The 12,294-nt window shown below is 38.1% G+C and overlaps 2 protein-coding genes and 1 long non-coding RNA gene across 3 annotated transcripts; all 3 read left to right on the top strand.

The window, feature by feature from the left end:
• The first annotated feature begins 4,418 nt into the window (after positions 1-4,418).
• On the top strand, positions 4,419-6,447 carry LOC135151942 (uncharacterized). Its single transcript, XM_064091119.1, has 7 exons — positions 4,419-4,587; positions 4,707-4,903; positions 5,020-5,097; positions 5,181-5,399; positions 5,494-5,619; positions 5,740-6,213; positions 6,322-6,447. Exons 2-6 carry the CDS (start codon positions 4,873-4,875, stop codon positions 5,898-5,900), a joined length of 615 nt encoding a protein of 204 aa, XP_063947189.1. The 5' UTR covers positions 4,419-4,587; positions 4,707-4,872; the 3' UTR covers positions 5,901-6,213; positions 6,322-6,447.
• Positions 6,448-6,535: 88 nt separating this feature from the next.
• LOC135152392 (uncharacterized) lies at positions 6,536-9,963 on the top strand. Its single transcript, XR_010291488.1, has 3 exons — positions 6,536-7,499; positions 7,710-8,526; positions 8,670-9,963. It is a non-coding gene; the product is annotated as an uncharacterized LOC135152392 (long non-coding RNA).
• A 666-nt stretch (positions 9,964-10,629) lies between these two features.
• Positions 10,630-11,802, top strand: LOC108216924 (ATP-dependent DNA helicase PIF1-like). The gene has a single exon (XM_017389786.2). It carries the CDS (start codon positions 10,630-10,632, stop codon positions 11,800-11,802), a length of 1,173 nt encoding a protein of 390 aa, XP_017245275.2.
• Positions 11,803-12,294: the final 492 nt, after the last annotated feature.

The following is a 12,294-nucleotide window of genomic DNA, read 5'->3' as shown; positions in this document are numbered from 1 at the left end:
ATCTAGAAAAATAAAGAAAAATAGTAAAATTAAGATTTTTGATTTATTTTAAAAGATAAAATGTTTTGCACATTAAATCAAAAATCTAATTTAAGAACAATATTATATAATACACATATATTTTGTAAAATTCAACTTTAATTAAATATAAATACTTATGAACTTAACTTTAATTCATAAAACATGAATTAACTTAAATTCAAATATTTATGCTTAATTAATTTTGATAAATACAAATAATTATCTAAATGCTTAGAGAATAATACAGGGGAGTAAGCAGAGATTTAGAAAATTACAGGTAAACATATAAACATGCATAATTACACAGATAATTATCAAATAATATACAGACAATCATATAAAATCTAATAAAATACCTATAAATACACTGAAAATTCACAAAATTATATAAAAAATATATAAAGCATATTAAAAATATATACAATGAGAATCATGTCATATTTAACATCCCTAGCACACAAACCAACTTAGAGAAAGTGGATTCATCAAGTGGTTTAGTAAAGATGTCAGTGATTTGATCAGCCGTGGGTACAAAATGTAACACCACCGTACCATTCATGACATGTTCTCGAATAAAATGATACCTGATATCTATGTGCTTGGTTCTGGAATGTTGAACCGGATTGTTGGAAATGGCTATGGCACCTGTGTTGTCACAAAATATTGGAATTTTGTCGACAGAAATACCATAATCCTACAATTGGTTTCTGATCCACAGTATCTGAGCACAACAGCTTCCAGCGGCTATATACTCAGCTTCAGCAGTAGAAGTACACACTGAGTGCTGCTTCTTGCTGTACTAGGAAACCAATCGACGTCCTAGAAATTGACAGCTTCCAGACGTACTTTTCCTATCAATCCTGCATCCTGCATAATCAGAATCTGTATAGCCGGTTAAGTCAAAACCAGTATTCTTAGGGTACCAAATACCTAAACCAGGTGTACCCTTAAGATATCTAAAGATTCTTTTGACGGCTATAAGATGTGATTCTTTAGGATCAGCTTGGAACCTAGCACACAAACATGTTGCAAACATAATATCTGGTCTACTAGCAGTGAGATAGAGTAAAGAGCCAATCATACCTCGATAGCTTGAGATATCAACTTTCTTACCAGATTTATCCTGATCAAGCTTTGTGGCAGTGGCCATGGGTGTCTTTGCCGGAGAAGAGTCTTCCAAATTGTACTTTCGCAGAAGATCTCTGACATACTTTGACTGGCAAATGAAGATACCATCTTCCTTTTGGCTTACTTGAAGACCAAGAAAGTAGGATAGCTCACCCATCATACTCATTTCATAATTGCTCTGCATTAACTTAGCAAACCTCTTGCACAAGTTATCGTTAGTAGAACCAACTATAATATCATCAACATATATTTGTACAAATATCATATTATTATCATGCAATTTGTAAAAGAGAGTTTTGTCTATGACACCTTTAGTGAAATTGTTTTCAATTAAAAACTCAGAGAGAGTGTCATACCATGTCCTTGGTGACTGCTTGAGTCCATAGACAGCTTTGAATAAGAAGTAAACAAGATCAGCAAATTCTGGATTTTCAAAGCCAGGGGCTGTTCCAGATATACTTCTTCTTCTAGCTTTCCATTCAGAAATGCACTCTTCACATCCATCTGATAAACTTTGAAGTTGGAGTGTGCAGCAAATGCAAGGAATATTCTGATGGCTTCAAGACGAGCAACTGGAGCATAGGTTTCATCATAATCAATTCCTTCTTCTTGAGAATAACCTTTTGCGACAAGTCCGGCTTTGTTTCTTACAACAATGCCATCACCATCTAACTTGTTACGGAAGACCCATCTAGTTTCAATTGTAGACTTTCCTTTTGGCCTTGGAACTAGGGCCCAGACATCTTGTCTCTCAAATTGATTCAGTTCTTCTTGCATGGCAAGAACCCAATCAGGATCAACAAGTGCTTCATCTACTTTCTTTGGTTCTACTTGTGATAGAAAACCAGAGAACAAACATTCATTCGTTGTAGCACTTCTAGTCCTTACACCAACATCAGGATCACCAATAATAAGATCAAAAGGATGATCTCTGCTCCAGATCCTTTCCCTTGGAAGTTGTGTCCTTGATGATTCAGCTGTATTGTCAGTAAGCTGAAGTGTGTGACTAGTTGATCCACCAGCTCCCCCTGAGTTGTTGTCAGGTTGACTTGATGATCCACCACTAGCATCAATGGAATCTCCAGCATTATTTCCATTTCCTCCACCATTGCTTGGATCATCACCATCATTGTTGTCATCTCCTATTGCAACCTCAGGTGGCATATCATCATCTGAATCAGAATCTGGATATTTGTCAAACTTCAGAGATTCAGATGGATTAACAGATTGTAGACTTGGGAGTTTAGTGTCATCAAATGTAACATTGACACTAACAGTCACTGACAGAGTATCAATTACAAAAACTCTATAAGCTATTTTGGTATAACCAACAAATATTGCTTCATATGCCTTTGGTTCAAACTTACTCAAATTCTCTTCACCATCTTTAAGAACAAAGCATTTGGCTCCAAAGACATGAAGATGTTTGACATATGGTTTCTTGTTGTTATACAGCTGAAATGGAGTTTTCATATGATCTTTGTTGATCAAAGTTCTATTCTGGGTGTAACAAGCAGTACTCACAGCTTCAGCCCAAAAGTACAGAGGAAGCTTTGCTTTAGCAATCATTGTTCTAGCAGCTTCAATCAGTGTACGATTCTTTCTTTCGACAACTCCATTCTGTTGTGGAGTCCTTGGTGCTGAGTACTGTCTATTAATTCCCTTTTCAGAGTAAAAGTTGATTAGAGTTTGATTCTTGAATTCCGTGCCATTATCTGACCTTACAGCTTTCACTGGCACACCCTTATCCAATTCAACTAGCTTTATATGATCAATTACTATCATCGGAGTTTCATCCTTAGAAGTAAGGAAGTAAACCCAAGTAAATTTCGAGAAGTCATCCACAATAACCAAGGCATATCTTCCTCCATCAATTGATGCAACATTCACGGGGCCAAACAAATCCATATGCAGTAAATGGAGTGGATCTGTAATGGTATTTATGGATTTGCCTTTGTGGGATGCTCTCTTCGCTTTTCCTTTCTGACAAGCTTCACAGAGATCATCAGTTGAGAATTCCAGGGAAGGAAAACCTCTCACTAGATCTCTCTTGACTAGAGAGTTCATGGTTTTGAAGTTTTGATGTGAGAGTTTCTTATGCCATAACCAACTATCTTCAATGGATGCCTTTGCGTAGAGACAGTGATATTCATTTCCTGGTCCAGTGGATAAATCAGCTACGAATATGTTGCCTATCCTGATTCCACATAGTGAAGGACGTATATCATTGGTATGTTTGATGATACATATCTCCTTTTCAAAGTGAACATAATAACCCTTGTACAAAACTGGCTGACACTAAGGAGATTATGTTGTAGTCCTTCAACTAGTGCAATTTCTTCTATGATGATCCTTCCCACTTTGTACTTGTCATATCCAACAGTACGACCCTTGCTATTATCAGCAAAAGTAACTGAAGGTCCAGTTGCCTCTCTCACTTCTGTCAGCAGGGATCTATTGCCAGTCATGTGCCTTGACGCTCCACTGTCAAGCACCCAAACAACTCGAACAACTCCACTGGCACCCTGCAAAAGACAGCTTGATTAAACCTTCTTTGGGACGCACACTTGATTGGGTCCAGCAGATTTAAAGAATTGATTTCTATCAGGTAACACAACAGAGCCTCTTGGACTGATGCTTGGTTCACTCTTGACTGAACTTACTTCCTTAACAACAGCCTTGTAAACCTTGGTTTTAGGCTTTGGAACATAAGTCTCCTTCCTAACTCGAGGAGGGCTAGCAGTCTTTGATCTAGCATGCTTATTGTTTGTGTGTTGTCTAGGTGATGTGTATTCATTTTTAGCATGCAAATCAATATATTCTTAATACTTACTAGTGAAGCACCTGATTTTACCCATATTTTTTGACTCATTTTCAAAATACCCATGTTTTTTACCCACTTTGCACCCTCATGCAGGATTCAGTTATAATTTCAAATTTTAAATTCAACCTACATCAGTGCCTTCTTTTGCTCTTTCATTCCTTATCTGTGCATCTTGGTTCATAACCAGCATTATGATCATTGTGACGGTCGCGCCATAACCCTAAATCCAGTTGTGGATATGATGTCTTCTAGCCTTCACAATAACCGATGAATCAACGATGAGAAGAGTTACTGAAAGTCTTATTGATGTCTCAGTTGTGCGGTGTGTTCAGTAATACGTTTGTTTTTTCCATGTACGATTCCGTTCATTTTTACGAGTCTTACAAAGTGTGAATAATCTCACGCGTGTTGTCATGGTTATGATTCTTTCAACGTTCGCAGGTTGTGATCCCTACAATTTTTATCTTGCAAGCAGCGGAATTGTCGTGTTTGGAACTGTAAGGTATGGTGCCTCACAAATTACTATTATAGGTTATGGTGTTTCGGTTACATGATGTTGTGATTTGCAGCAATGAAGCAGAATGTAGAAAAAACTGGAGATTCTCATTGAACAGGTTACTTTTTTTTGCTTTACCAACCCTGTATATAATAATCTGTTATGAGCGATTTGATATCGTACATGTATCTAATTGAGTTCTGTAAAGCACTTTCATGTGTATGTGATTATTTGCAGGTGAAGAACCTGTTATCAATGGAACTGCAGATGGTCGTTCAGGAGGTAAGTGTTTATTTATTTACAGATTTGATTGTAGGACTCTGATGCTTGCATAATTACAGGTCCAAAGAGACGTGCTGGTGGTGCGGCACTCAATGAGTTTTTGGAGAATAGACTCAGTAGTATGAAATCACAAAATAGTCAATGTAGAATTGGTAAGAGTTTTGTGAAAAAAATTTCATGCTGTATAGACTCAGTTTATTTGTCTATGTTGGTTATTTTATTTTTCTATGTTGTTTATTTGATTTATAATGTTGTTGTTTTCAATTAGCATCAACTCCTCTTGGCACAATTGATACGAACATATCCCAGGTCTCAAGTATTGACACGAACACATGTGTTGAAGGAGGTAATTTTGTGTGTCTGTTTCATAACAAGTTATACCCATCAGTGTTGTCCAGTGCTGACTTCAACTTTCACTTGCTCCTGAAGGTAAAAAGCATAGAGGTCATGGACCTTCCGTCGACAAAATTTTCAAGCACATTCACGTTGGTAGTCATTCTGAAGTCGGTGCTGACAAAGAGAATTCTCCTTCGAATGGATTAGCTGCTGATAACAGAGTCCAAAAGAGGCGTGGACGTGGTCCAGGTATCAACAATGTAATCAACTCCATGCATGCATCTCATAGTCCACTTGGTGTATATACTCCAGGTATTCTTCTTGAGCCTGCAACTATGTATTCTTATTTTAACAATAAAAAAAATACAACACACAAAACATGTTTGACGATAAATCTAATATGCAGGACATAAAGATAAATCCGATATTCTTCTGACTGGAACAGAAGCAAAGAGGCGCCGTGGCCCTGGTATTAAAAGCCTCATATATACTCCTCTCACTACACCAGAGGATAGCAATCCCATTGCGTCAGGTGATTAAGCAAGAACTTACATCTTACATTTAGCTGTGTAGGCAAATACATCTTATTGTTAAGTCCATGTCATACTTTCCCCATAGTGTGTATTATGAATTCTGCCATGTCATTTTTTAGGTTCTGGCATTCATATCCATACATCAGAGCAAACTCCTCCTACTGCTCATCAAAATAACAGTGTATCAATTAGACGGCGAGGTCGTGGACCGGGTATTAACAACATTATAGCTAATCTTGATACAACTCCTTACAGTGCAGGTAGCCTGGCCAAAGGTTAGTTTTATTAAAAATGCAAGAGGAGTACTACCTAATGTTGTAATTCTTCTGCCAAAAGGAATCACAGCGGATATGTCACAGCTTTTTGAATGTGCTGTTCAGTCCTTTCATCTTTCATAGTCTGATACTGATTCCATTGATGTGCTTTCTCAGAAACTATAACTCCCATGAATACTGTCACTGTTGAGCAATCTGTCACCAATAATTCCACGGGTGTGAATACTAGCCGTCGTAGTGGCTAGATGAATATTAACAGTCATTCGGATCAAAGTGCACACTCCTCCAAGTCTGGCACCTCACATGTCAACAACGCAGGTTCCCAAATTACTTCCCTTCATTTTCAATTAGGTGTCAGAGTTTTTCAAATTCCTTTTACCAGATTCTCAGATATAAGTCTCATAATGTTTTTTTTATTATTATGAGACCAGAGTTCTTCAGAGGATTTAGACCATCACCAGGTGCTTCAGCATCTGGAGTAAAAAATCTGAGCACAATGTTTGACGAAGTTAGTCAACTAGGCGTTCATACGAGGTCTTTCCAACAGCAGGGTAAATACTGTTAGGATTCATGTTTGCATTATTCTAAATTATTAATCAGTTTTATCATTAATAAAATCTTCTTACACGTGCTAGCGTCCAGAATTCTGAAGATGTCAGTTCTGGAATGTGGAATGGATATGCTAATCTAGGACCTCCTAACGCGGTGTGTAGACATTGTTCAGCTATCATGTGGAATGTGGAGCGTAATAATAAATCTTATAAAAACGCAGCTCCTGTTTTTTCACTTTGTTGTAAGAGTGGACAGGTTGTCCTTCCGCTTGAGCAGCCTCCACCCGAGCCACTGTCTTCTCCTTTATCTGGTGGTCCGAAGTCCAAGCATTTTCGTCAGAACATCCATGTATATAATTGCATGTTTGCGATGTGTTCAAGCGGGGGTAAGGTAGACCACAATATAAACAGAGGCGGAGCACCTTTTTGTTTTAAAATCAGGGGTCAGAATATGCACTTCATTGGCAGCCTATTACCCCCCGATGGCGCCCCTCCAAAGTTCTGCCAGCTATACATATATGACACTGAAAACGAGGTGACCAACAGAATCAATGCAGTGGGGTCACCAGATGATATTGATCCAGAAATTGTTGCTGCTCTTACAAGAATGTTAGATGAAAACAACAAATTAGTAGCTTATTTTCGCAGAGCACAACAGAGATTCAATAACAGTGATCAGCCGGAGTTCAAGTTAATTCTAATATCTTCTCAGACTGAGAATGGTCGTCCAAATATCATTGGACATTCTAATGAAGTTGCAGGATTGATAGTTAGTGCTGACGCAGATACATCTGGCTGTAGGGATGTTGTCGTTGAAACAAGGCTACCTTAAACGAGTTTTTGAAACAGATGCATATTTCATGCAGCTACAATTTCCTCTTCTATTCCCCTTAGGTGATGATGGTTACCACACTGAGATTCCTCTTAGAAACAACAATAGGAGCAGGCCTCCCCCAATGGATCATGATGACATTGATAATACAAGGATAACCAGGGAGCGCGTTACAATGAAGGAATATTATTCATCTAAGTTGATGATCCGACATAACGAAGGTAATATATTTATAAAGTCCAGTTCAGTGTCATATTTGAGTTCCATAAAATATAATCTAAAGCATCATGTACTTTTATTCATATCCCCATAGTTTCTCTTTTTTGTAAGATTAATCATTCTCCTGCTGTTGTCAATTACAAGATGAATATTACCTTTATATATTATTGAGATTTTTTAATTATCTGTTTCAAAACTTTTTTTATCTATAGCTTTGACTCCACATTTGGCCGGAAGGTTGTGGCAACAATATGTCATAGATGCATTCACTGCTATGGAACAGTATAGGCTGGATTGGATTTCTAGCAACCACACTACTATCAGATCAGATTTATACACTTATGTACGTGATGCGGTTCGCAAAGGTGATAATGATCCTTCGCACGTTGGCAAGTGTGTCATCCTCCCTGCTTCGTTTACTGGCTGTAAGTGATACATGTCACAGTATTTTAAAGATTCCCTTGCACTTTGCCGGAGTATCGGACACCCTTCGCTCTTTCTCACAATGACGACAAATACAAAGTGGCCTGAGATTCAGGAGATGATGAAAAACCTGCCTGGTGTTGATGTTGCGGATACTCCTGATGTTGTAGCACATGTTTTCAAACTCAAACTTGACCAACTAATGGACCTCATTAAGAAGAAGCATTTTTTTGGGAGGTGCATTGGGAGTTAAGTACACCAGTTTAGCAATTTTTCCATATCACTTTTTTACATAGATTGTATACATGTTCAATTATAAAGGCGGACATATGGTTCTTATGTTTTTTTAATAGTGGTGCATGTCATTGAATTCCAGAAACGTGGGGTGCCACATGCTCATATGCTGATATGGCTTCATGACAAAGATAGACCAAAGACTCATGAGCAGATAGATCAAATATTAAGCGCATAAATCCATGATGAGAGCGAGGATAGTATTGGTTACTATGCTGTGAGGAATTACATGATTCATGGTCCGTGTGGGAAAGACAATACATACTCAGCATGCATGGTTAAAGATAAATGTGGACGACATTTTCCAAAGAAGTGAGATTTGTTTACTTAACCATAGCCTTTATGCTATAATTAAAGTGTGTTTATTTTAGTTGATTCACATTAATTGTTCGCAATGTTCATTTGTCTCATTAATTGAAGTGTGTTTATTTGCCTCATTTTACCTCCACATGTAGGTACAATGGTCTGACATGTTTTGATGATTCTGGATTTCCCGTGTATCATCGTCGAAACACTGGAAGGACGGTTGAGAGAAAGAGGGTACTCCTTGATAATAGATATGTTGTGCCTTACAACAGGGAGTTGCTAATTCATTTTCAGTGCCACATAAATTTAGAGATATGTAACAATTCAAGGTCTTTGGAGTACCTGTTCAAGTATTGTTTAAAAGGCCATGACAATGCCACAATGCTACTTAAAAAAACGACAATTCAATGGTACATCAAACAAATAATGCCAAGGCAAAGATATTTGATGAGGTCAAGCACTACCTCGATGGAAGGAATGTATGTGCCTCTGAAGCTACATGGAGAATACTAGGTTTTGACGTTCATTCTCGATGGCCTTCAGTTGATGGATTACCTATTCACTTACCAGATAGCGAGCATGTTAATTTTAAGACGGGGGAGTCTCTGCGATCTGTATGTCAACGTGCTGGTTCTAAGAAAAGCAAGCTTGAGGCTTGGTTTATCGCTAATGAAAGGCTGCATGATGCTAGACAATACACGTATGCTGAATTTCCAACACATTTTACATGGATTGCAAAAGACTGTCGGTGGAAAGTAAGGGAACGGGGTGAGGTTGTTGGTAGATTATCCGCGGTCCATGCTACTGCCGGCGATCTTCTTTACCTGCGTATGTTGTTGCTTCAAAAAAAGGCTGCAGAAATTTTGCAGATATAAGAACTGTAGACGGAGTTGTGTATGACAATTTTAAAAATGCATGCGGTGCTCTTGGTCTTTTATAGAACGACAATCAATGGCATGATGCTTTAACTGAAAATGCTCAAACATCATTTCCCCATCAGATTCGAGAGATGTTTGTAAACATTTTGTCATACAGTTCTGTTTCTGATCCTCTTGAGCTTTGGAATCGGCATTGGAGATGTATGTCTGATGACATATTACACAGGAGACGGCTTGCTAGCGGCAACACTGATCTCCTACTGTCTGAGCATGATCTTCAGAATTTTACCCTTGCAGGTTAGTTAGTGTTTACACAGTCTCATTTTTAGTACAGTATGCCCTTCATTATAATTCACATACATGTCTTTACCTGTTCATGGTGATGTATATTGCCAAGCTGCCACTGCAGTGTCCATGATTATCATGTATATTTTGTATTTTCTAGGACGCCGCTCTTTATTTTATCAGTTTTGTATACTGTTTTACATTATCATAGTCTGGCTACACGTTTGAGGGTCTCAGATACAATACAGGTGTTATTATGCCTATGACACTGAAAACTGTTATCCAGCCTGAGCTCATGTCTTTACGTTGCACTGTTAGTTCGTGTGGCCTGTTTTGGTATTGGCTTAGAATTTTAAGATAATTAGTTATATCATATTAATATAATATGGAGATACTTTTGCAACAAGTTTTTCATTTTTAGTCTTATGATTATAGTTCAGAGGATCAAGTTCACGATATATCATTTTATAACACTCATGAGTTTATCATTAGCCTCATAACTTTAAATATCTTGATTGATTCATTTTTTTTTCAATGGTCCAGAGATTGAGAAGAACCTAAACGATATTGGTAAGAGAGCTTGAAGGACTTTCCTAATATGCCTTTTCCGTCGGATATTTATTTGAGCTTAGAAGTTAACCGTTTGATTGTTGAGGAGACATCATACAATATTGATGAAATGAGGTAGACTTGCGATCGTAATGTTCAGAGGCTGAATAACGAACAAAGAGTTATTTACGATGAAGTTATCAAATCAGTGGACCAGGGAGATGGTAAAAAAAATTTCGTGCATGGTAGTGGTGGTTGCGGTAAAACTTTCCTCTGCCAGACAATCATTGCTCACCTCCGATCAATCATAAAAATTGTGCTTCCTGTTGCATCCTCTGGGATTGCTGCCACTCTTCTCCCAGGCGGTAGGACTGCACATTCTCGCTTCCACATTCCTATGAAACTTGATCAGTATTCAACAGCTGGAATTAAGCATGGCACTGACATAGCTGAATTACTGAAGCTTACTGATTTGATTATATGGGACGAAGCTCCCATGCAACATCGGCATGCATTTGAATGTGTTGATCGTAGCCTGCTGGACATCATGTCAGCTGTTGATCCAGAAAGAGCCAGGAAGCCTTTTGGTGGTATCACGGTGGTCTTTGGAGGTGACTTCCGTCAAATTTTGTCTGTCATCCCAAAGGCTCCAAGAGCTGTCATTGTAGGTGCTGCGTTGAATAAATCCAAGCTCTGGGAATTTTGTCACGTCTACCTTCTAACTCGAAACATGAGGCTACATGGTGGCAACACTAAAGAGGAGAACGCGAGGATTAAAGCATTCAGTGAGTGGCAGCTGCGAGTAGGGGATGGTAAGGTTGATCCTATCACCATAAGGGACCATGTTTCTGAAGTATTATTCAAGCTCCCTGATGAATTTGTCGTACATTCAGACGAGCAACCCGTTCAGAACCTTATTAATATTGTGTATCAGGATTTCACAGCAAATATGTCATCTCGCGAATACCTAAGTTCCCGTGCAATTCTGACTCCCACAAATGCTGTTGTGGATGATATAAATAAAGCCATTCTGGACAAGACACCTGGTGAGACATTCACATACCTTAGCCTGGATTCAATGGACGACAAAGGTACGGAGGAAAACGAATTTGATGAATCGTTTCCCGTTGAATATCTTAATTCACTGAACATGCCTTGCATTCCAAAGCACGAAATAAAGTTAAAAATTGGTACTCCTGTGATGCTGATGAGGAATCTTAATCAAATAAATGCTCTATGCAATGGAACGAGGATGATTATAACTGGATGCAAAAAGAACAGTTTAGAGTGCGAGATTATGTGTGGTTCTCACATTGGCAAGAAGCACCTAATTCCCCGTATTGAAATGGTTCCAACCGAGACTCCCTGGCCATCTGACTTCAAGCGAACTCAAGTTCCGCTTCAGATTTGTTTCGCCATGACCATCAATAAAAGCCAAGGTCAGTCCCTTGATAACGTTGTTATATATCTCCCAAGGTCTGTCTTCTGCCATGGTCAATTATATGTGACCATATCTAGGGTGACTTCTTCATCCGGACTACATATATTTATCATCGGAGATGAAGGTTAATCTACAAATATAACAGCCAATGTTGTGTTTGAGGAAGTTTTTTACAATCTGCCTCCAGTAGATTGATGTCTCTGCTACAAACATGGTTTTTGGATGATGTTATCTCGATAAATTTAGTATTCCAAACCTTCTTATTAGCTGTGATTTATATCTGAAATTTCAATTATCATATCTTATAAGTTGAAGTTGAATGCATATGCTGTTGTTTATTTCATTCTCCGAGAATAAACTTATATTTGGTTAGCTATATAGTATACACACTATTCTATAGAAGCACAGAACATGCGGGTAGAATATATAATACCAAGGCAATTTCTTATCTTTACCAGTTGAGCCAGCTTTGCTCATCAGTTCACAGCTTGAATTCAAATATATGACTGCATAATAAAATGTAAATAAGATTCTAATTGTACAATTATGCCGCTTTAGAGTGTCGTTTTCTGATTACACCTTATACGTGTTAGTCTTTGATTCATGTTTTGGTGCAGACAT

This window comes from Daucus carota, chromosome 4 (genome assembly GCF_001625215.2).
Source record: "Daucus carota subsp. sativus chromosome 4, DH1 v3.0, whole genome shotgun sequence".
NCBI classification, from domain to species: Eukaryota; Viridiplantae; Streptophyta; class Magnoliopsida; order Apiales; family Apiaceae; genus Daucus; species Daucus carota.
The sequence above is the reverse complement of the archived record's forward strand: the minus strand, read 5'-3'. Positions and strand labels throughout refer to the sequence as shown.

Bases quoted from the DNA above. Each gene is read 5' to 3' on its own strand.
- LOC135151942 (XM_064091119.1), top strand. From the start codon at position 4,873: ATGAAATCACAAAATAGTCAATGTAGAATTG. The intron at 5,400-5,493 runs GTATTCTTCTTG...TCTAATATGCAG, and splicing joins ACTTGGTGTATATACTCCAG to GACATAAAGATAAATCCGAT. The intron at 5,620-5,739 runs GTGATTAAGCAA...GTCATTTTTTAG, and splicing joins TAGCAATCCCATTGCGTCAG to GTTCTGGCATTCATATCCAT.
- LOC108216924 (XM_017389786.2), top strand. From the start codon at position 10,630: ATGAAACTTGATCAGTATTCAACAGCTGGAATTAAGCATGGCACTGAC.